This window comes from Rhinoderma darwinii, chromosome 4 (genome assembly GCF_050947455.1).
Source record: "Rhinoderma darwinii isolate aRhiDar2 chromosome 4, aRhiDar2.hap1, whole genome shotgun sequence".
NCBI lineage: Eukaryota > Metazoa > Chordata > Amphibia > Anura > Rhinodermatidae > Rhinoderma > Rhinoderma darwinii.
The window spans coordinates 71,122,138-71,147,542 of record NC_134690.1 but is presented as its reverse complement, the minus strand read 5'-3'; the positions used below and the strand labels follow the sequence as shown (position 1 = coordinate 71,147,542).

General features: G+C 44.4%; 1 protein-coding gene across 1 annotated transcript in view; it reads right to left on the bottom strand.

The window, feature by feature from the left end:
• LOC142760725 (alpha-1,4-N-acetylglucosaminyltransferase-like) overlaps positions 1-22,676 on the bottom strand; it is a 33,358-nt gene extending 10,682 nt beyond the window's left edge. Inside the window, exon 1 of the mRNA XM_075863917.1 lies at positions 22,197-22,676. Within this exon, the coding sequence (XP_075720032.1) occupies positions 22,197-22,676 (480 nt within the window). The remainder of the gene's footprint in view (positions 1-22,196) is intronic.
• Between the last annotated feature and the right edge of the window lie 2,729 nt (positions 22,677-25,405).

The window sequence follows — 25,405 nt, the reverse complement described above, 5'->3', positions numbered from 1 at the left end:
CACTAGATGACAGTGATGATGATGATGACAACGACATGGTGGATAAGGCCTGGCTACTACTTAGATGACAGGGACTCGGAGTAGCAGCAGCGGCAGAGGGGTCTTCATTAGATGTACATGATGGTGGGGCATGTCGATTGTCCCACATGGCCTTGTGATGCCGCTCCATGTGTTTACGTAGAGCGGTAGTTCCTACATTGCTGCCCTGCCCACACCTTACTTTCTGCTTGCAGATATGGCACTGTGCCATGTTTTCGTCCTCCGGGAAGGTACAGAAATATTGCCACACGGCAGAGTACCGTAAAGAGGTAGTACCACGTCGTCCACCACCACCACCACCCGAGCTTGCCCCTTGTCTGGCAGGCTTTTTTCGGGAGCCTACACCAGCATCAGTGTCGCCGTCACCGGCTCCTGAGCTGACCCTACGGCTGCAATGTTTTGCAGATTGACTTCTGCCCCTACCTCGGCTTGGCTGTTTATCACTGCCAGTGCCGCCACTACTACCCTCCTCATCTGACGCCGTCATCACCTTGTCACCTGGTTCCCACGTCCTGTCTAAAACAACATCAATATCATAGCCCTCCTCATCATCCCCGCCACTTCTGTCACTGTGTTGTGAATGTGATGTGACATCATGGCGGGCTCCATGCTCCCCTCATTACTGCATCTGCCACCACAGCTACGACCACCAACACCCCCACTACCACAGCTATGCGTCTCGGACACCGCTTCCACCTCCACCACCGTCGCAACACACTCGGTTGGCTGACTCGCGCAAAACAAATCATCATCACTATGTTGTTCAGTATCTTCCTTCGCACCCGAGGAGATGTCTCTTAGGACTCTCAGGAAATATGGCTTCCTTCTAGGAAGGGGGAGTGAAGACATAGATGATGGAATGGAAACGCTAGAAATACCCATATTACTACTGTCACTGTGCCAAGGAACTGTAGAGGATCTGTAATCCAATGAAACCTGGCTTGAAGCCAGATCATCAGAGTATTCCTGCTGATATGACCGCAAGCCAGCCAACCAGTCCACAATGGCCGTATTGTCTAAAGTAACCCGCCCACCGGAGGAGATGGACAAGTCTGGCTTGCTGATACTGCTACTACTACCAGCAGGCACATGGCTGCTGCTACTAGTGGAACTGGGCACATGTCTTGTGCCACAAATGCTGGTACTGGGTCTGGCACCAACAGATCCAACATTTGGACTGGAAGAGGTCACGGCATGGGTGTTTTTTCTTCTACCCCGTCCTTTCACAACCTTTTTTTTCCCAGACATTTCACTGCTGGAGTGCAGCAAGTTGAATCAAAACCCGGGGGATGAGCCCCTCCTAAAAGCGTATTCACACACTGGCTTGGCAAATGGCAATGAATGAGAATTTCTATCAGCCACGCCGCGGTACACTCAGGGAATGCTGGGCGTTGTAGTAGTACTACAAAGGCTGCCTGTATTGCAAGTTGGATTGTTATTTGTTATGTTAACGGCCGGGGATGAGCCCCTTCTAAAAGCGTATTCACACACTGGCTTGGCAAATGGCAATGAATGAGAATTTCTATCAGCCACGCCGCGGTGCACTCAGGGAATGCTGGGCGTTGTAGTAGTACTACAAAGGCTGCCTGTATTGCAAGTTGGATTGTTATTTGTTATGTTAACGGCCGGGGATGAGCCCCTTCTAAAAGCGTATTCACACACTGGCTTGGCAAATGGCAATAAATGAGAATTTCTATCAGTAACGCCGCGGTGCACTCAGGGAATGCTGGACGTTGTAGTAGTACTACAAAGGCTGCCTGTATTGCAAGTTGGATTGTTAGTTGTTTGTTATGTTAACGGCCGGGGATGAGCCCTTTCTAAAAGCGTATTCACACACTGGCTTGGCAAATGGCAATGAATGAGAATTTCTATCAGCCACGCCGCGGTGCACTCAGGGAATGCTGGGCGTTGTAGTAGTACTACAAAGGCTGCCTGTATTGCAAGTTGGATTGTTATTTGTTTGTTATGTTAACGGCCGGGGATGAGCCCCTTCTAAAAGCGTATTCACACACTGGCTTGGCAAATGGCAATGAATGAGAATTTCTATCAGCCACACCGCGGTGCACTCAGGGAATGCTGGGCGTTGTAGTAGTACTACAAAGGCTGCCTGTATTGCAAGTTGGATTGTTATTTGTTTGTTATGTTAACGGCCGGGGATGAGCCCCTTCTAAAAGCGTATTCACACACTGGCTTGGCAAATGGCAATGAATGAGAATTTCTATCAGCCACGCCGCGGTGCACTCAGGGAATGCTGGGCGTTGTAGTAGTACTACAAAGGCTGCCTGTATTGCAAGTTGGATTGTTATTTGTTTGTTATGTTAACGGCCGGGGATGAGCCCCTTCTAAAAGCGTATTCACACACTGGCTTGGCAAATGGCAATGAATGAGAATTTCTATCAGCCACGCCGCGGTGCACTCAGGGAATGCTGGGCGTTGTAGTAGTACTACAAAGGCTGCCTGTATTGCAAGTTGGATTGTTATTTGTTATGTTAACGGCCGGGGATGAGCCCCTTCTAAAAGCGTATTCACACACTGGCTTGGCAAATGGCAATAAATGAGAATTTCTATCAGCTACGCCGCGGTGCACTCAGGGAATGCTGGGCGTTGTAGTAGTACTACAAAGGCTGCCTGTATTGCAAGTTGGATTGTTAGTTGTTTGTTATGTTAACGGCCGGGGATGAGCCCCTTCTAAAAGCGTATTCACACACTGGCTTGGCAAATGGCAATGAATGAGAATTTCTATCAGCCACTGTGCACTCAGGGAATGCTGGGCATTGTAGTACTACTACAAAGGCTGCCTGTATTGCAAGTTGGATTTTTATTTGTTTGTTATGTTAACGGCCGGGGATGAGCCCCTTCTAAAAGCGTATTCACACACTGGCTTGGCAAATGGCAATGAATGAGAATTTCTATCAGCCACGCCGCGGTGTACTCAGGGAATGCTGGGCGTTGTAGTAGTACTACAAAGGCTGCCTGTATTGCAAGTTGGATTGTTATTTGTTTGTTATGTTAACGGCCGGGGATGAGCCCCTTCTAAAAGCGTATTCACACACGGGCTTGGCAAATGGCAATGAATGAGAATTTCTATCAGCCACGCCGCGGTGCACTCAGGGAATGCTGGGCGTTGTAGTAGTACTACAAAGGCTGCCTGTATTGCAAGTTGGATTGTTATTTGTTTGTTATGTTAACGGCCGGGGATGAGCCCCTTCTAAAAGCGTATTCACACACTGGCTTGGCAAATGGCAATGAATGAGAACTTCTATCAGCCACTGTGCACTCAGGGAATGCTGGGCGTTGTAGTACTACTACAAAGGCTGCCTGTATTGCAAGTTGGATTGTTATTTGTTATGTTAACGGCCGGGGATGAGCCCCTTCTAAAAGCGTATTCACACACTGGCTTGGAAAATGGCAATGAATGAGAATTTCTATCAGCCACTGTGCACTCAGGGAATGCTGGGCGTTGTAGTACTACTGCTGCCTGCCTGGATTGCAAGTTGGATGTTAACCCATGCAACGGGGATGAGCCCCTTATAAAAGCTTATTCACACACTGGCTTGGTAAATGGAGAATTTGTATTGCAATTTGGATGTTGAGAGTAGACTCCCGCTGTAGTGGATGAGCCCCTTCGATTGCTGAATTCCTGGCTTTTAGATTCCTAAAGCTTTCCCTAACTGCACAGAGATGCTATCCCTACAGCTCCTGTCTGTAAAATGGCCGCTGAGCTCCGTGCATAGACTTTTATTGCAGGCTTGAGCCCGCCCCTATGCTGCCTCCCGATTGGCTGGGAGAGCCGTTTGCAAGGCATTATGGGGTAGCCTGATGTCAGGTGATATTTTGAAATCCTACATGTTAGATCTAACATGTGGCAGGCACCAAAATGTAGCCGGGTTCGGTCAAAACGGGTTCAGCCGAACCCGGTGAAGTTCGGATTCGCTACGAACCGAACTTTTCCCGATGTTCGGACCGAAACCGGGTTTGGTTGTCCCGGTTCGCTCATCTCTAGTCCTGATGCATACCCTGATTCTAATATTACTCTTTCAGGAAATTATTCTAATATTACTCAGGAAATTATCAAGATTATCAATTGTACCAAGCAGGTTGAGCAACAATTGGAGATTCGGACTAACATGCTGACTCAAAGACAGATATACACTATATTTGCTGGCAAACGACCTGTCGATTTGGAAACCAAGATAGAGACTGATACCCAACATCATTGGTATGATGTTGGTTCCCAAAGGCAAAAGGAATTTTTAACTGGATTTTCCACCATATATTTGTCATTTTGATTACCCTTATACTTATCACTGGTTTCAATGATTTTCAGCTGATCTGTGGGAAAGGATCTCAATTCAAGTTTGATGATCTCACAGTTTACATGGCTACCCATGTTAATCCGTGCCATACCACAATATCCACTGCATCTCACGATAGGTAGATTTTCCAACCTAATGGCCACTATACTAGTGAAGGAAGGGATAGGATGATCCAAGCTTTCATAGGTGTATGGAGGAGCAAAATGCAACACTGAGGGCAATAGAGAATCTTGAGCGGAGCATGCTGCTCACTGAGCACGCAGTTAGTGGGATAGATCTGGAGGGTGAAGACATGGGTCAGCAGGATCAAGCAAGTAGCTGGGTTAATGTGGTTAGGGGCAGTAGAAAGGGGCCCAAGAAAAGGAAGCCCAATCTTGTTTCTGTTATTCCAAACAAAATTTCCAATTTGGGTGATGATGGGTGTCAGTCTAAGAAATGGCAGCCCTAGTGGATACTGATCTCCCTAACAGCCGGGAGAAAAGCAGCTAGTAGTCGGCGGGATGGTAATGCAGGTAAGGCAAGACAATTGGTAGTTGTACAGGATTCTATAATCAGGAAGACGAATAGAATAATTTGTTGCAAAGACCGCCTTAACTGAATGGTTTGCTGTTTCCCTGTTTTCCAGGGATCAGCATGTGGTGGAACGTGTGGATAAATTATTGGGAGGGGCTGATGATGATCCAGCTGTCATGGTCCATGTGGCTACCAACGACAGAATACATGGTAGGTGGAGGAGCTTTAAGAATAATTTGAAAGAACTAGGCTGCAAGCTGAAGGGAAGGACCTCCAAGGTAGTATTCTCAGGAATACTGCCTGTGCCATGCACATCACAGGAAAGACAGCAGGAGCTCAGGGAGATAAATGCATGGCTTAAAGAGGCTCTGTCACCAGATTATAAGTGCCCTATCTCCTACATAATCTGATTGGCGCTGTAATGTAGATAACAGCAGTGGTTTTTATTTTGATTTGACCAATCAGTGACTAATCAGTGTCTTACACTTAGGGCAGATTCAAACGAACGCAGCGTTTTGCGCGCGCAAAAAACACTTGACAGCTGCGTGTGTCATCCGTGTATTATGCGCGGCTGCGTGATTTTCGCGCAGCCGCCATCATAGAGATGAGGCTAGTCGACGCCCGTCACTGTCCAAGGTGTTGAAAGAGCTAACTGATCGGCAGTAACTCTTCCAGCACCCTCGACAGTGAATGCCGAACACAATAGCGAGAAACCTGTTAAAAAAAAAGAAAAAGTTTGTACTTACCGAGAACTTCCCTCCCGGCCGTTGCCTTGGTGACGCGCCTCTCTTGACATCGGGCCCCACCTCCCTGGATGACGCGGCAGTCCATGTGACCGCTGCAGCCTGTGCTTGGCCTGTGATTGGCTGGAGCTGTCACTTGTACTGAATTGTGATCCCGGGAGGTCAGACTGGAGGAAGAAGCCGGGAGTTAACGGTAAGTCAGAACTTCGTTTTTTTTTTTACAGGTTCATGTATATTGGAATCGGAAGTCACTGTCCATGGTGCTGAAACAGGTTAACTCTATAAGGCACCCTGGACAGTGACTATCTCCTGACGTCGCGTACCGGAATTTTTTTTGCCGGGTTCGGCCAAAACGAGTTCGGCCGAACCCGGTGAAGTTCGGTTCGGTTGTCCGGGTTCGCTCATCTCAAAGACACTCCGTTTGGATGTTTGGAAACAGAAAAGCACGTGGTGCTTTTCTGTTTACATTCATCCTTTTGACAGCTGGTTCGCTGTTTCAGTCGGTTCGCACGGAAGTGCTTCCGTGCGACCTGCGTGGCTTTCACGCACCCATTGACTTCAATGGGTGCGTGATGCGCGAAATACGCGGAGATATTGAGCATGTCGCGCTTTTTGCGCAGCTGACAAACGCTGCGCAAAAAGCACGGACTGTCCCATAGACTTGTATTGGTCTGTGCGTGGCGCGTGAAAACCACGCGGCCCGCACAGACCCAATACACGCTCGTGTGAATCCCCCCTTACAGTGTGATTGTGCAGTAAAAGAAGCTGGGCTGGAACAATGAGAAGTCTAGGACACTGATTAGTCACTGATTGGTCAGCCTCATACACTCCTCTGTACAACACCCAGTTGGTAAAAAGTAAAAACACGCCCAGTTGTCCATTGTGAAACTCATTAGCATACATCTAAACTAGCTCATAACTTGCTAAAAAATGATCGTTTTTCAAAATAAAAACCACTGCTGTTATCTACATTACAGCACCCATCAGATTATGTAGGAGATAGAGCATTTATAATCTGGTGACAGAGTCTCTTTAGGTCTAGGTATAGAGGAGTAAGCCTTGGGTTCCTAGAACACTGGGCTGACTTTTCATTGAAGTACAAACTGTATTCTGCAGATGATTTGCACCTAAATGGAAGGTGCTAGGGGAGAGAATTCCAGCTGGGGTGGTGGAGTATTTAACCCCTTCCCGACATTTGTTGTAAGTATACGACATGGAAAGCCAGTGCTTCCCGCAAAATGTCGTATACTTACGCCAAATGTTTGGCACCGGCTCAGAAGCTGAGTCGGTGCCATCATCGCGGGATCTCAGCTGTATCTTACAACTGACATCCGGCTGTAATGGCGGGTACTGAAATTAGTTTAGATCCCCGCCATTAACCACTTCAATGTAGCGTTCAAACGTGATCGCTACATTTAAGCTGTTTGCAGCTCATCGGAACCCCAGCAATGAAATTGCCGGGGTTCCGGTGGCTGCAATGGCAACCGGAGGCCTAATACTGGCCTCCCGGTCTGCCTAGCATGGAAGCCGGTCAAGATCCGCCCGGCGGCGGAGCCTGATCTGTTTCTAGCCGCCGGCAAGATGGCGCCGGCTCAGGAGCTGATCCGGCATCATCAGCGGTGGAAGTCAGCTGTATTGGCAGGAACCGGAGCTAGCTCCGATCCCTGCCATTAACCCCTTCGATGCAGCACTTGAAAGTGATTGCTGATCGTAGCGGTTACTAGCAGATCGCCAGCCCTGATAGGCAATCACGACTGGCAACTGCTGCTATGGCAACAGGAGACACAGTGGCCTCGTGCTCTGCCATTATGGAAGCCGATTAGGCCCCGCCGGGAGGCGAAGCCTAATCGGCTTGCTGTCAGTGAATAACTGACAGATCTAATACATTGCACTACGTAGGTAGTGCAATGTATTAGAAAAAAAATCTGACAGTTAGAACTTCAAGTCCCCTAATGGGACTTGAGAAAAAGTGTAAAAAAAAAGTGTAAAAAAACCTGAAAAAAATTAAAGTTTGAAAACAATAAAACTTTCAAGTAATAAAATAAAACACAATCGCCCTTTTTCTCTTATCAAGTCCTTTATTATTGAAAAAAATAATAAACCATACGTATTTGGTATCGCCGCGACCGTAACGACCTGAGGTATCAAAATATTATATTATTTATTGCACGCGGTGAACAGAGTAAAAAAAAATGTAAAAAACTTTACCAGAGTTTCTGTTTTTTGGTCACTTTGACCTACAAATATTGGAATAAAAAGTGATCAAAAAGTAGCACGTATCCAAAAATTGTACCTATAAAAACTATAGCTCGTCTCCCAAAAAAACAGCCCTCATATAGCTCCGTCGACAAAAAAATTAAAAAGTTATGGTTCTCACAACTATGGTTCTTACAAAAGTAATTTTATTGTGAAAAAAGTTGTACAACATAAAAAAGTGCTATAAATTAGGTATCGCCGGAATTGTACAGACCCGCAGAATAAAGTTAACATGTAATTTATAACGCTTGGTAAACGCTGTATAAAACTAAAAAAAACTATCAAGAATTGCGGCTTTTTGTTTACCTGGCCTCCCAAAAAATAGGATAAAAGGTGACCAAAAAGTCGCATGTACCCCAAAATGGTACCAATAATGACTACAGCTCGTCCCGCAAAAAAAAAACTCTCATACCACTATGTCTATGAAAAAATAAAATTAGTTAAGGCTCCAATAAGTCAGGAAATAAAAAAATATGCAGTTGTGTCGGCCCGAGGGGAACATTTCTTCTGTTTCAAGAGGCGATTTATCAAGGACCTAAAATTAGGAAACCAGGAAGGGGAGGGCCCAAACATATCTGCTGGAAGCGAGGGTGCCCGTATTATACCAGGACAACACTTTCCCAGCAAAACTCCCCAAACTGCAAAGGTGCGGAGTGTGGACCAAAAGGGGCATAAGAAAGGACGCCATCTATCAGTGCGAAACCGGCCTGTGCAGAAAGGATTGCTTCACAGCGTAACACACATCTATGGATAATTTTATTGTTTTTTTACCCCATTATTATGCCACCTGACTATGCCCCTGATGTACTCTGCCCAGCTTACATGTACCCCCACATTATAAATGGAAACACCAGCAATAATCAAACAAATCTACTACCAAGCAAAATCCGCTCTCCAAAAGCCAAATGGCGCTCCCTCCGCTCTGAACCCCGCAATGTGCCCAAACAGCAGTTTCCTTCCACATATATGGCATCGAGAACCCTTTTAACAATTTTTGGGATGTGTATCTCCAGTGGCATAAGCTGGGCAGGACATATTTGTCACTGAAATGGCATATCTAGGGAAGAATATAAATTTTTAATTTGCACCATCTGCAGTGCACTCATTTATGGAAAAGACCTGTGGGGTGAAAATGCTCACTACACCCCTTAATAAATGCCTTGAGGGGTGTAGTTTCCAAATGGGGTCACTTCTCAGGGGTTTCTTTTTATTATTTCACATCTGAGCCTCTGCAGTTATGAACCAATACTTTGTAAATCGCCAAATTAGGCCTCAATTTTACATGGTACGCTTTCACTCCTGTGCCTGGTCGAATGTCCAGGCAAAAGATTTGTGCCCCATGTAGGGTGTTTCTAAAACCGGGAAACACAGCATAATAATTAGAGAGCTGTCTTGTTATGGTGGCACAAGCTGGGCACCACATATTGGCATATCTATGGAAAAAATAAAAAAAAATTCTCTGCAACATCGAGTGCACACTAATTTCTACAATACATCTGCAGGGTTAAAATGCTTACTACACCCCTAGGTAAATGCATTGAGGGGTGTAGTTTCCAAAATTGGGTCACTTCTGGGGGGTTTCCACTGTTTTGGGACCACGGGCGCCCAGAAACCAATACAGCAACATCTGCACTCCAAATGGCGCTCCTTCCCTTCTGAGCCCTGACGTGTGCCCAAACAGCAGTTTATGACCACATATGGGGTATTGCCGTACTCGGGAGAAATTGCTTTACAAATGTTGGGTTCTTTTTTTCCTTTATTTGTTGAGAAAATGAAAAATTTGGCACTAAAGCTACGTCTTATTGAAGAAAAAGGATTGTTTTTATTTTCACTGCCCAATTCTAATAAATTCTATGAAACATCTGTGGGGTCAAAATGCTTACTACACCCCTAGATGAATTCCTCAAGCGGTGTAGTTTCTTAAATCGAGTCACTTTTTGGGCGCTTTCATTGTTTTGTCCCCTCAGGGGCTCTGCAAATGCGACCTGGCCTCCGCAAACCATTCCTGCTTAATGTGATCTCCAAAAGCCAAATAGCGCTCTTTCACTTCTAAGCCCTGCTGTGTCCAAACAGCCAGTTATTACCACATGTTGGGTATTGTTTTACTCAGGAGAAATTGCTTTATAAATTTTGCGGTGCTTTTTCTCCTTCCTTCAGTCCTTGTGGAAATGAGAAAAAATTAGCTAAACCTACATTTTCTTTGAAAAAATGTAGATTTTTAATTTCAGGGCCTAATTCCAATAATTTCTGCAAAAAAACTGTGGGGTCAAAACGCTTATTATACCCCTAGATAATTTCATCAATGGGTGTAGTCTCCAAAATGGGGTCACTTGGGGGAGGGGGGTTTCCACTGTTTTGTCCCCTCAGGGGCTTTGTAAATGTGACATGGCCTCCGCAAACTATTCCTGCTAAATTTGAGCTCCAAAAGCCAAATAGCGCTCTTTCCATTCTAAGGCTGGGTTCACACGACCTATTTTCAGACGTAATGGAGGCGTTTTACGCCTCGAATTACGCCTGAAAAGACGGCTCCAATACGTCGGCAAACATTTGCCCATTGCTTGCAATGGGTTTTACGATGTTCTGTGCAGACGAGCTGTCATTTTACGCTTCGCTGTCAAAAAACGGAGCGTAAAAATACGCTACGTAAAAAGAAGTAGCATGTCACTTCTTGAGGCGTTTTTTGGAGCTGATTTTCCATTGAACACTATGAAAAACGCCTCTAAAAACTTCTGAAAAGAAGCCTCAAAAGAAGCTCCAAATTTCATTCGCAGCTTCAAAAATGGCTGAAAACCAGAGGCTGTTTTCTCTGAAATCAGCTCCGTATTTTTCAGACGTTTTTTGTTAAGCGTGTGAACATACCCTAAGGATATGTGCGCATGAGAACTTGCTTTTACGTCTGAAAAGACAGACTGTTTTCAGGAGAAAACAGCTGCGTCGTCAGACGTCAAAGCTCCTCCTCACATTTTGCGAGGCGTCTATGACGCCCGTAATCTTGAGCTGTTCTTCATTGACTTCAATGAAAAATGGCTCAAATTACGTTTTAAAGAAGTGTCCTGCACTTCTTTGACGAGGCAGTCATTTTACGCGTCGTCGTTTGACAGCTGTCAAACGACGATGCGTAAATTACTGGTCGTCGGCACAGTACGTCGGCAAACCCATTCAAATGAATGGGCAGATGTTTGCCGACGTATTGTAGCCGTATTTTCAGGCGTAAAACGAGGCATAATACGCCTCGTTTACGCCTGAAAATAGGTCGTGTGAACCCAGCCTAAGCCCTGCCGTGTGTCCAAACAGCCGTTTATGACCACATGTGGGGTATTGTTTTACTCGGGAGAAATTGCTTTACAAATTTTGCGGTGCTTTTTCTCCTTCAGTCCTTGTGGAAATGAGAAAAAAATTAGCTAAACCTACATTTTCTTTGAAAAAATTTAGATTGTCATTTTCAGGGCCTACTTCCAATAATTTCTGTAAAAAACCTGTGGGGTCAAAACGCTCACTATACCCCTAGATAATTTCCTCAATGGGTGTAGTGTCCAAAATGGGGTCACTTGTGGGGGGTTTCCACTGTTTTGTCCCCTCAGGGGCTTTGTAAATGTGACATGGCCTCCGCAAACCATTCCTGCTAAATTTGAGCTCCAAAAGCCAAATAGCGCTCTTTCACTTCTAAGCCCTGCCGTGTGTCCAAACAGCCGTTTATGACCACATGTGGGGTATTGTTTTACTCGGGAGAAATTGCTTTACAGATTTTGCAGTGCTTTTTCTCCTTTAGTCCTTGTGTAAATGATAAAAAAAATCGCTAAACCTACATTTTCTTTGAAAAAATGTAGATTTTTATTTTCATGGCCAACTTCCAATAATTTCTGTAAAAAACCTGTGCGGTCAAAATGCTCACTATACCCCTAGATAATTTCCTTGAGGTGTGCAGTTTCCCAAATGGGTGTCACTTTTGGTGATTTTCACTGTTTTGGCACCGCAAGAGCCCTTCAAACCTGACATGGTGCCTAAAATATATTCTAATAAAAATAAGGCCCCAAAATCCACTAGGTGCTCCTTTGCTTCTGAGGTCAGTGCTTCATTCCAGTAGCACGCTACGGCCACATGTGGGATATTTCCAAAAACTGCAGAACCTGGGCAATAAATATTGAGTTGCATTTCTCTGGTAAAACCTTGTGTTATAAAAAAAAATTGTATTAAAAATTTATTTCTGCAAAAAACCTCTACTTTGCTTGAATTCCTGTGAAATGTCTAAAGGCTTAAGAAACTTTCTAAATGCTGTTTTGAATACTTTGAGGGGTGAAGTTTTTAAAATGGGGTGACTTTTTGGGGGTTTATAATATATAAGGCCCTCAAAGCCACTTCACAAGTGAACTGGCCCCTGTAAAACTAGCCTTTTGAAATTTTCTTGAAAATGTGAGAAATTGCTGCTAAAGTTCAAAGCCTTGTAACGTCCTAGAAAAATAAAAGGATGTTCAAAAAATGATGCCAATCTAAAGTAGACATATGGTGGATGTTAATTAGGAACAATTTTGTGTGTTATAACTGCCTGTCTTACAAGCAGATACATTTAAATTGAGAAAAATGCAAATTTTTGAAATTTTTCACCACATTTTGGTGTTTTTCACAATTAAATACTGAACATATCGAGCAAATTTTGGCAGTAACTTAAAGTGCAATGTGACACGAGAAAACAATTTCAGAATCGCTTGGATAGGTGAAAGCATTCCAACGTTATTACCAGATAAAGTGAAACATGTCAGATTTGAAAAATGAGGCTCTGTCAGGAAGGTCAAAAGTGGCCAAAGTGGGAAGGGGTTAAACTAGGGCTGAGGAGGGAAGTTGTAACGTCTATGGCCATGGTCCGTCGTTCGGTCGTTAACCTCGACGGCCGTGGCCATGGACATCTTACCTCGCTGCAGCGTCGTCCTCCTGCGAGGCGCCGGCACTCACTTCCAGATTTTTTTAGTGTCTCCGGCGAGCGCACGTGCCCGTGCGTGCACGGCCTTAAAGGGCCAGTGCGCGCATTTTTGCAGGAGGTCTGCAATCTAGCCCAGGATGCCCTGGGCTATAAAAAGGGCTCTGTCCTTTTGCTCTTTGCCAGAGCGTTGTTTGTTACCCATCGTTTGTCGTGCTTATGGTCCCCCAGTGTCTTCCAGTTTCCCAGTGTACCTTGCTCCTGTATCCCGTATCCTGTTTCCGTGCTACCTAGTTCTAGTGCCGTGCTGTGCTATTGCTGTACTGTGCTACAGTCTACGCTTGATCTGCTATGCCTCACCTGACGACTTCCCGCCGCCTGGTCCTGGATGTGCCTGCCTCGCTACTGCCTACGATTGCCTCAGGTACCCTCGCTGAACTAATTGAACTCTGTACTTACCTGTTTGGCCAGCTGCCATCCCGCTACGCGGTATGGCCCAGTGGGTCCACACCCCGCATCGTGACAGAGGTCAATGTAGAAAATAAAGGGGTAGTTAGGTTAGAGAGGGGTCAGACTATGTTGGTGGTAGGAGAAAAAGACTGTAGGGAGAGGACTAGATCCTTTTGTTACAAAACAGCATTGAAAATAAAAATGCCCAAATAATGTCAAATAATCACATTTCTGATAGCGAACGTGACAATTTGAAATGTAAGTTAAAGTGTATGTTCACAAATGCCAGAAGTTTAGCAAGCAAAATGGGGGAGCTTGAGGCCTTGGTACTGGAGAAATATATTGATATAGTTGATGTTGCTGAAACTTGGCTAGACTCTTCTCATGACTCGGCTGTACATCTACAGGGTTTTACACTGTTTCGGAAAGACAGGACAAATAGGAAAGGTGGTGGTGTATGTCTGTATGTGAGAAGTGATATGAAGGCGAGTGTGAAAGAGACAATTGTTGGTGAAGATTGTGAGGAGATTGGAACCTTGTGGGTGGAATTACAAAGGGAGGTAAACACTGAAAAATTACTTTTGGTGTAATCTATAGACCCCCAATATAACTGAGGGGATGGAAGGTCAGCTATTTAAACAGATGGATCGGGCTGCACAGGCGGGTACTCTAGTGATCATGGAAGACTTTAATTACCAGGATATTAATTGGGGTCATGTTTCGGCTACAACTGCCAAGGGGAGACATTTCCTCAACCTGTTGCAGGAACATTTTATGGCCCAGTTTCTGGAAGACCAGACTAGAGGTGAAGCTCTGTTGGATCTGGTCATTTCTAATAATGCATAGCTTGTTGGGAATGTCAATGTTCGTGAAAAGCTTGGTAACAGTAATCACAATATAGTTATATTGTACCTATACTGTAAGAAACAAACACAGGCTGGGAGGGCAAAAACACTTAATTTTAAGAAGGACAATTTCCCCAGGATGATGGCTGCAATTCAGGACATAGACTTGGAAGAACTAATGTCAAATAATGGGACAAATTATAAATGGGAGATCTTAAAATCCACTTTGTATAAAATATAGTGCAAAATTAATTCCTATAGGTAACAAGTATAAACGACTAAAATTACACCCACATGGCTTACACCTTCTGTAAAAAGGGCAATATATGACAAAAAAAAGGCATTTGAAAAATACAAATCTGAGGGTACAGCTGTAGCCTTTGTAAAGTAGAAAGAGCTTAATAAAATATGTAAAAAAGTATTAAAATCAGCAAAAATACAAAATAACATGCAGGTGGCCAAAGCTAGCTAAACAAATACCCAAAAATTATTCAAGTATATAAATGTAAAAAAGCCAAGGACTGAACATGTAGGACCCATAAATGGTGGTAATGAGGAATTGGTGACAGGGAATCAAGAGAATCAGAGTTACTAAATAGATTATTTAGCTCTGTACATACAATAGAAGAAAGAGCAGCTGATATAGCCTGTGCCAGTGCTGTTAATACATCGATTAATATAGTTAATTGGCTGAATGTAGATATGGTCCAAGCTAAGTAAAATAAAATAACTGTGCACATGACTCAGGGACTAGATGGGTTACACCCTAGAGTTCTTAAAGAACTTAGTTCAGTTATTTATGTCCCCCTCTTCATAATATTCAGAGATACTCTAGTGACTGGTATAGTGCCAAGGGACTGGCGTAGGACAAATGTGGTGCCTATTTCCAAAAAGGGTCTTCCACAGGTTATTATAGACCAGTAAGCTTAAATCCATCGTGGGAAAAATGTTATAGGTGTTAAGGATCTGCCAGGCACAGCTTCTGTACCCACACCCATAGGTAATCAGTCTGCACCTGCTTCTATATCTGTGAGACTGACTTTATCTTCCACCACTCAGGATGGCAGGCATAGGAGTGGGAGAGCCTATCACAGCCTGGCCAGACGGAGCTAGCTCCCGCCCTCTGTCTATTTATACCTGCCTTTCCTGTTCCTCCTTTGCTTGTGATTCTTCTCTGTTGGTTTCCTGGCCCTGCTGCAGCTTCTTGAACAACTTGTCCCTGCTTCGTATTGACCCTGGCTTACTGACTACTCTTCTGCTCTGCGTTTGGTACCTCGTACACTCCTGGTTTGACTCGGCTTGTTCACTACTCTCCTGCTCTGCGTTTGGCACCTTGTACTCTCCTGGTTTGACTCGGCTCGTTTACTACTCGTGTTGCTCACGGTGTTGCCGTGGGCAACTGCCCCGCTTCCCTTTGTTCTGTGTTTCCTTGTCTGTTTGTCTGTCGTGCACTTACTGAGTGTAGGGACCGTCGCCCAGTTGTACCCCGTCGCCTAGGGCGGGTCGTTGCAAGTAGGCAGGGACTGAGTGGCGGGTAGATTAGGGCTCACTTGTCTGTTTCCCTATCCCTGTCATTACATAATCACAAGCACCTATACCTACTCTACCCTGGTCCCTCACACCACTATGGACCCCCTTGAGACCCTGGTTCAGCAAATGCAGGGTCTTTCCCTACAGCTCCAGGCCCTGGCTCAGAGGGTCAACCAGCCTGATGCTACCATGGTAGTGCCCCTCACCTCACCTCTTAAACCCCACCTCAAGTTGCCTGACTGGTTCTCAGGGGACCGGAAGACTTTTCTCTCCTTTCGGGAGAGTTGTAGGCTCTATTTTCATTTAAAGCCCCACTCCTCAGGTTCTGAGAGCCAGCGGGTGGGTATAATTATGTCCCGGCTCCAGGAAGGGCCCCAAGAATGGGCCTTCTCCTTGGCTCCTGACGCCCCTGAACTTTCCTCCGTTGATCTTTTCTTTTCTGCTCTCGGACTCATTTATGACGAGACTGACAGGACTGCCTTTGCCGAGAGTCAGCTGGTGACCTTACGTCAGGGTAAGAGACCTGTTGAGGAGTATTGCTCTGACTTTAGGAAGTGGTGCGTAGCTTCTCGGTGGAATGACCATGCCTTTAGGTGCCAGTTTAGGTTGGGTCTGTCGAACGCCCTGAAAGACCTACTAGTTAGCTATCCCTCTTCTGACTCCCTAGACCAGGTTATGGCTTTAGCGGTACGACTTGACCGACGTCTCAGGGAACGACAACGTGAACGTTTATGTGTTTTCTCCTCTTACTCCCCCATGATGCCTCCCGAGGTCCCGTTGCTTCGTTCTTCCACGGAAGACACGGAGGTACCTAAGCAACTCGGGGCCTCCGTGTCCCCCCAACAATGTAGAGAGTTCCGTAGGAATAATGGTCTCTGCTTCTATTGTGGGGATGACAAGCATCAAGTGAACACCTGTCCTAGGCGTAAGAATAAGCAGCCGGAAAACTTCCGCGCCTAAGTGATCATCGGGGAGGTCACTTGGGCGCACAGGTATTTCCCGTAAATATGAAACATAATAAAATCTTGCTTCCCTTTCAGGTCTCTTTTGGTGGTAGGTCTGCTACCAGCAGTGCCTTCGTGGATTCAGGGTCGTCTGCTAATATCATGTCTGTGGAATTTGCTATGTCTCTAGCTATGCCTTTGATTGATTTGCCTAAACCTGTCCCGGTAGTGAGTATCGATTCCACTCCTCTTGCTAATGGTTATTTTACACAGCATACCCCTGTTTTTGAACTCCTTGTTGGCTCCATGCATTTGGAGCAGTGCTCTGTACTGTTGATGCAGGGATTATCGTCCGATTTGGTTTTAGGCCTTCCCTGGTTGCAGTTGCATAATCCCACGTTTGACTGAAATACTGGGGATCTTACCAAATGGGGTAATGAACGCTTGACGTCATGTTTTTCTGTTAATTCTATTTCTCCCCCTGAGGAGGTGAACACGCTACCTGAGTTTGTTCAGGACTTCGCTGATGTTTTCTCTAAGGAGGCCTCCGAAGTGTTACCTCCTCATAGAGAATACGATTGCGCTATCGATTTGGTACCAGGAGCTAAGCTACCTAGGGGTAGGATATTTAATCTCTCTTGTCCCGAACGTGAAGCCATGAGAGAGTATATCCAGGAATGCCTGGCCAAGGGTTACATTCGCCCCTCTACTTCTCCGGTAGATGCTGGCTTCTTCTTCGTAGGGAATAAGGATGGTGGTCTTAGGCCATGCATTGACTACCGTAACTTGAATCAGGTCACTGTAAGGAACCAGTATCCCCTTCCTTTGATTCCTGATCTCTTTAATCAGGTTCAGGGGGCCCAATGGTTCTCTAAGTTTGATCTACGGGGGGCGTATAACCTTATCCGCATCAAAGAAGGGGATGAGTGGAAGACTGCGTTTAACACGCCCGAAGGTCATTTAGAATACCTCGTCATGCCCTTTGGGTTGTGTAATGCTCCCGCGGTCTTCCAGAATTTCATAAATGAGATTTTAAGAGATTACCTGGGGGTGTTTCTTGTAGTGTACCTTGAGGATATACTTGTGTTTTCCAAGGACTTGTCCTCCCACATTGAGCATGTCAGGAAGGTGCTCCAGGTCCTTCGGGAAAACAAACTGTTTGCGAAGATCGAAAAATGTGTGTTTGGGGTGCAGGAGATACCATTTTTGGGTCAAATCCTCATGAATTCCGCATGGACCCCGCCAAGGTCCAGGCTGTGGCGGAATGGGTCCAACCTGCCTCCCTGAAGGCGTTACAGTGCTTCTTGGGGTTCGCTAATTATTACAGGAGATTTATTGCTAACTTCTCGGTCATCGCTAAGCCTCTTACGGACCTCACTCGCAAGGGTGCTGATCTCCTCCGCTGGCCTCCTGAGGTGTCCAGGCTTTTGAGGTCCTTAAGAAGTGCTTTATCTCGGCCCCGGTGTTGGTTCAGCCCAACCAAATGGAGCCATTTATCATGGAGGTTGACGCTTCCGAGGTGGGAGTGGGGGCTGTCTTGTCCCAGGGTACCAGGTCCCTCACCCATCTCCGTCCCTGTGCCTACTTCTCCAGGAAGTTTTCGCCCACTGAGAGTAACTATGATATTGGCAACCGCGAACTCTTAGCCATTAAATGGGCATTTGAAGAGTGGTGCCACTTCCTGGAGGGGGCTAGGCACCAGGTAACGGTCCTTACCGACCACAAGAATCTGGTTTTCCTAGAATCTGCCCGGAGGCTAAACCCGAGACAATCTCGATGGGCGTTATTTTTTACCAGATTCAATTTCTTGGTTACCTATAGGGCTGGGTCTAAAAATATTAAGGCTGATGCACTGTCGCGTAGCTTCATGGCCAGCCCTCCTTCGGAGGAAGATCCTGCTTGTATTTTGCATCCAGGTATAATCATTTCCTCTATTGATTCTGATTTAGTCTCCGAAATTGCGGCTGATCAAGTTTCAGCCCCCGGGAAGCTTCCTGAGAACAAGCTGTTTGTTCCCCTGCAATTCCGGCTAAGGGTACTTAGGGAAAATCATGACTCCGCACTATCTGGTCATCCAGGCATCCTGGGTACCAAGCACCTCATTGCCCGAAACTATTGGTGGCCTGGGTTGCCTAAAGACGTTAAGGCCTACGTCGCCGCTTGTGAGGTTTGTGCTAGGTCCAAGACTCCCAGGTCCTGACCAGCGGGTTTACTACGTTCTTTGCCCATTCCCCAGAGACCTTGGACCCATATCTCCATGGATTTTATCACCGATTTGCCTCCATCTCAAGGCAAGTCGGTGGTGTGGGTGGTAGTAGACCGCTTCAGTAAGATGTTCCACTTTGTGCCCCTCAAAAAACTACCCAATGCTAAGACATTAGCTACCTTGTTTGTCAAACACATCCTGCGTCTCCATGGGGTCCCTGTCAATATTGTTTCTGACAGAGGGGTACAATTTGTTTCTTTGTTTTGGAGAGCCTTCTGTAAAAAGTTGGAGATTGATCTGTCCTTCTCCTCTGCCTTCCATCCTGAAACTAATGGCCAAACTGAGAGGACTAATCAGTCTCTAGAACAATATTTAAGGTGTTTTATCTCTGACTGTCAATATAATTGGGTCTCATTCATTCCCCTCGCTGAATTTTCCCTTAATAACCGGGTCAGTAACTCGTCAGGGGTCTCCCCCTTTTTCTGTAATTTTGTGTTTAATCCACGGTTCTCCTCCGTTTCACCTGGTAGTTCCAACAATCCCGAGGTAGAGGTCGTTCATCGGGAACTGTGCACAGTTTGGGCCCAGGTACAGAAGAACCTAGAGGCGTCCCAGAGCATACAAAAAACTCAGGCAGATAGAAGACGTTCTGCTAACCCCTTGTTTATGATCGGGGATCTGGTGTGGCTATCGTCTAAGAACTTGCGCCTTAAAGTCCCGTCCAAGAAGTTTGCTCCCCGGTTTATAGGGCCATACAAGGTCATTGAAGTCCTCAATCCTGTCTCCTTCCGACTGGAGTTGCCCCCGTCTTTTCAAGTACACGACGTGTTTCATGCCTCCCTCCTTAAACGCTGCTCCCCGTCCTTGGCTCCCTCGAGGAAACCTCCTGTCCCCGTTCTCACCCCTGAGGGGGTAGAATTCGAGGTGGCCAAGATTGTGGACAGCAAGATGGTCCAAGACTCCCTCCAGTACCTGGTCCATTGGAGAGGATACGGGCCTGAAGAGAGGACTTGGGTACCCGCCCGGGATATTCACGCTGGGGTATTGGTCAGGAGGTTTCACCTTCGTTTCCCCAATAAACCAGGTCCATCTAGAAAGGGTCCGGTGGCCCCTCATAAAAGGAGGGGGTACTGTTAAGGATCTGCCAGGCACAGCTTCTGTATCCACGCCCATAGGTAATCAGTCTGCACCTGCTTCTATGTCTGTGAGACTGACTCCATCTTCCACCACTCAGGATGGCAGGCTTAGGAGTGGGAGAGCCTATCACAGCCTGGCCAGACGGAGCTAGCTCCCGCCCTCTGTCTATTTATACCTGCCTTTCCTGTTCCTCCTTTGCTTGTGATTCTTCTCTGTTGGTTTCCTGGCCCTGCTGCAGCTTCTTGAACTACTTGTCCCTGCTTCGTATTGACCCTGGCTTACTGACTACTCTTCTGCTCTGCGTTTGGTACCTCGTACACTCCTGGTTTGACTCAGCTTGTTCACTACTCTCCTGCTCTGCGTTTGGCACCTCGTACTCTCCTGGTTTGACTCGGCTCGTTTACTACTCGTGTTGCTCACGGTGTTGCCGTGGGCAACTGCCCCGCTTCCCTTTGTTCTGTGTTTCCTTGTCTGGTTGTCTGTCGTGCACTTACTGAGTGTAGGGACCGTCACCCAGTTGTACCCCGTCACCTAGGGTGGGTCGTTGCAAGTAGGCAGGGACTGAGTGGCGGGTAGATTAGGGCTCACTTGTCTGTTTCCCGATCCCTGTCATTACAATAGGGCTATTGAGGGACTATAAACAGGATTATGTGATAAAACTTAATATTATAAGTGACAGCCAGCACGTTATTACTGAGGACAGAAGTTGTCAAACCAACCTGATTTGTTTTTATGAAGAGGTGAGTAGAAGCCTGGACAGAGGGGCTGCTGTGGATATAGTGTTTTTGGACTTTGCAAAGGCACTTGGCACTGTCCCTCATAGACGTCTAATGGGAAAATTAAGGACAATAGGTTTAGAAAGTATAGATTGTAATTGGATTGAAAATTGGCTCAATGACCATATCCAGAGAGCTGTGGTCAATGATTCCTACTCTGAATGGTCCCGGGTTATAGGAGGTGTACCCCAGGGTTCCGTGCTGGGACCACTATTATTCAACTTGTATATTAATGATATAGAGGAAGGGATTACTAGCACTATTATTTATTTTTGCAGATGACACCAAACTATGTAGTATTGTTGTCTATGGAAGATGTTCTTAAATTGCAAGCTGATTTTGACACACTAAGTGTTTGAGCATCCACTTGGCAATTGAGGTTTAATGTAGATAAATGTGAAGTTATGCATCTGGGTACCAACAATCTGCAAGCGTCATATGTATTAGAGGGAGCTATACTGGGAGAGTCACTTGTTGAGAAGAATCTGGGTGTACTTGTGGATCATAACCTAAATAACAGCATGCAATGTCAGTCAGCTGCTTCTAAGGCCAGCAAGATATTGTCGTATATTAAAATAGGCATGTACTCTTGGGACAGGGATATAATATTACAATATAATATTACCACTGTACAAAGCATTAATGCAGCCTCATCTAGAATATGCAGTTTAGTTATGGGCTCTAATTTATAGAAAGGATGCAACTAAACTAATGAGGGGCGTGGAGAATCTAAGGCTATTTAGCCTTGAAAAGGGACGACTAAGGGGGGACATGATTAACTTATATAAATATATGAATGGCACATACAAAACATATGGTGAAACCCGGTTCCATGTAAAACCCCCTCAAAAAACAAGGGGTCACTCCCTGGAGAAAAAAAAAAGGTTCAACCTGCAGAGGCGACATGCCTTCTTTACTGTGAGAACTGTTAATCTATGGAATAGTCTACTGCAGGAGCTGGTCAGAGCAGGAACAGTAGATGGCTTTAAAAAAGGCTTAGATAATTTAATAGAACAAAAAAATATTAGCTCCTATGTGAATGTGTAGAATTTTTGTTTCATCCCTTGTCTTTTTCCCGTCCCTTGGTTGAACTTGATGGACATATGTATTTTTTCGACCGTACTAACTATGTAACTTCTATATGGGGGCATAAACAGGGCCTAACGACTATATGGGGGCACAAAGTGATGTTTACTGCCATTTTACTGCCGCCGTGAGCTCCCCGCAAAGGGGCCTACTAAGTCGTTGTCACCCAAGGGCCCACATAAACCTGGAGCCGCCCTGGATACAACTACATCCAGTCTAGACAATACTCTGTGAGCTAAATAGGCTGGACTCCAGACTGATACTGTACATTGTAGCAAAGTATGAGTGAGATTTGTCCAGTTGTTTCTGATGTATTTAGCACACAGAGCATTGTCTAGACTGGACACAATTATTACCTGTAGGTATTTTATATCTGTAGTGGCTTACAATACTATTAATATAATCTATTAGATCCAAATCTTCATGCGTCTACTAATCCATACCTTTTTATACCAAGGCATAAATGGTGTGTCTGTAAATAATTTCTCCAACTGTAGAGGGAAAATGTAGATATTCTTATAAGCTGAGAGGGTTGGGAGGTATTCCCCGACTATCTTCTCATAATCCTCAGTGATTATGTCACCTAGTCCTTTCATGAAGAAGACCACTGGTCTGTCCGGATACATCCGAGCCGCTGATTCAATTGCACACAAAACCAAGGATGGAGGTTTCATTCTATCTGTGGTTTCCAGAAATAAAATACTGTTTCCTTGCTGAAGAACAACACTTGAGTTTATTTTGTAGGAAATTCCATTTTCTGATCTGAACATTTGGTTATAATCATTTTCTGTGATTGACAAAATACCTTTAGAAATGAGGAACTTCACCATGTAGGCACTCTTTTGCTTAAAGATAATTCCGCTAAAGAAGCCTATAATTGCAATCGATAGCACAAAGGTAAAACATTTTAGTTGTTTCAACATAGCTGTGATGTCCAACGACTAAGCTGTAGAAGAAAAAAGTAAATAAATTAGAGTAAATGTGACAAAAAAATGTAATAAAGTAAATACATAGGTAATATTCACCATCCAATCTATGCAGATTTCAATGTATTATCCCACATAAAGAAATATATAAGCATACAGAATCCCTAACTGTTTGTATTACATGTGCAGCTGTATGGTGCCTCCGTATGTCACCATATTGTCCTATAAAAGCAATGCAAAGCTCTGTGATATGGCATGCAATAAAATATGGCACCATTTATTACACACAAATTCCAAATGAATCCACGAGAAAAAAACCTATATATATATATTTATATAGGTGCATAAGTAGGTATACAGTTTAGATAATAGGTAAATATAATAATAATAATAATAATAATAATAATAATAATAATAATAATAATAGGTGTACAGTTTAACCCTTCCCCGCTTTGGCCACTTTTGACCTTCCTGACAGGGCCTAATTTTTCAAATCTGACATGTTTCACTTTATGTGGTAATAACTTCGGAATGCTTTTACCTGTCCAAGCGATTCTAAGATTGTTTTCTCATGACACATTGGACTTTGTTATTGCCAAAATTTGCTTGATACATTCAGTATTTAACCCCTTAATGACCAGCCTATTTTAGACCTTAATGACAAAGCCATTTTTTAAGTTTTTTCATAGTCGCATTCCAAGAGCTATAACTCTTTCATTTTTGCGTCGACATAGCTGTATAAGGTCTTGTTTTTTGCGGGACAAGTTGTATTTTTTAATAGCACCATTTTGTGGGACATATTATTTGTTGATTAACTTTTATTAACTTTTTTTTGGGGGGGAATAGAAAAAAACATGAAATTTTGCCACGCTTTTTCGCGCCTTAAATGTACGCCGTTTACTGTGTGATATAAATAACACAATATCTTTATTCAGCGGGTTGTTACGATTGCAACAATACCAAATCTGTATAGTTTTTGTATGTTTTACTACTTTTATACAGTAAAAACGCTTTTTTTTCAAAATTATTAGTTTTTCTGTCTCCATGTTTGAAGAGCCGTAACGTTTTTATTGTTCCGCCGATGCGGTTTTATGAGGGATTTTTTTTTGCGGGACGACTTGTAGTTTTTATTGGTAACATTTTGGAGTAGATGCGACTTTTTGATCACTTTTTATAACATTTTTTTAAAGTCAGGATTCACAGAAAACAGCAATTTTTCCATAGGTTTTTATTACATTTTTTACGGCGTTCACCGTGCGGGTTAAATAATGTAATAGATTTATAGTTGGGGTCGTTACGGACGCGGCGATACCAAATATGCGTAACTTTTTTAATTTATTTTGTTTTTTTAATAGTAAAGGAGTTTGTAAGGGGAAAAGGTGGGTTTTTCATTTTTTTTTCACATTTTTTTTAAAATTAACTTTATTAAACTTTTTTTTTACTTTTTTACTAGTCCCACTAGGGGACTTTAATATGCGATTCTGCGATCGCTATTGTAATACACTGCAACACTTTTGTATTGCAGTGTATTACTGCCTGTGTGTTTAAAATGGAAAGGCATCTGCTAAGTCATGCCAGAGGCATGATCTAGCAGGCATTCATGACAGGCAGACCTGGGGGCCTTTATTAGGCCCCCGGCTGCCATAGAAGACACAGACACTCGGTGATCGTATCGCCGGGTGTCGGTGGGGGAGAGAGGGAGCTCCGTCCCTCTCTCCAAAACCACTCAGATGCGGTGCTCGCTATTGAGCACTGCATCTGAGGGGTTAAACATATGAGATCGATACTTATATCGATCTCACATGGCAGAGCAGGGACGCTCCCAGCCCTCAGCTACCTCTGGCAGCTGAGAGCAGGGAGATTTGACGGCTCCCTGCTCTGTTTACTCATCCTGATGCAGTGCCGTAAAAAGGCATATGCATCAGAATAAAGCCTGTTAGTGGCCGCCGTTAAAAGGCGTATTGGCGGTCACTAACGGGTTCATTGTGAAAAACACCATTTAGGGAAAAACTGCAAAAATTAGCATTTTTGTACATTTAAATGTATCTGCTTGTAAGACAGGCAGTTATACCACACACAATTTTGCTAATTAACATCCCCCATATGTGTACTTTAGAGTGGCATAGTTTTTTTTTTTTTTAACATCCTTTTATTTTTATAGGACGTTACAAGGCTTAGAACTTTAGCAGCAATTTCCCACATTTTGAAGAAAATTTCAAAAGGCTATTTTTACAGGGGCCATTTCAGTTGTGAAGTGGCTTTGAGGGCCTTTAGACGTTTCACAGGAAATAAAGCAATGTAGAGGTGAAATGTACATATTTCATTTTTTATTTTTTTTTGCAGAAATTCATTTTTAATCAATTTTTTTTTGTAACACAGAAAGTTTTAACAGAGAAATGCATCTCCATATTTATTTCCGTGGTCCTGCAGTTTTAGGAAATATCCCACATGTGGCCCTAGTGTGCATATGGACTGAAGCACCGGACTCAGAAGCAAAGGAGCACCTAGTGGACTTTGGTGCCTTCTTTTTATTAGAATATATTTTACTCACCGTGTCAGGTTTGAAGAGCTCTTGTTGTGTCCAAACAGTGGAAATCCCCCATTTGGGAAACTACACCCTCAAGGAAATTATCTAGGAGTATAGTGAGCATTTTGATCCCACAGGTTTATTGCAGAAATTATTGGAAGTAGGCCGTGAAATTTAAATTTAAATTTTTTCAAAGAAA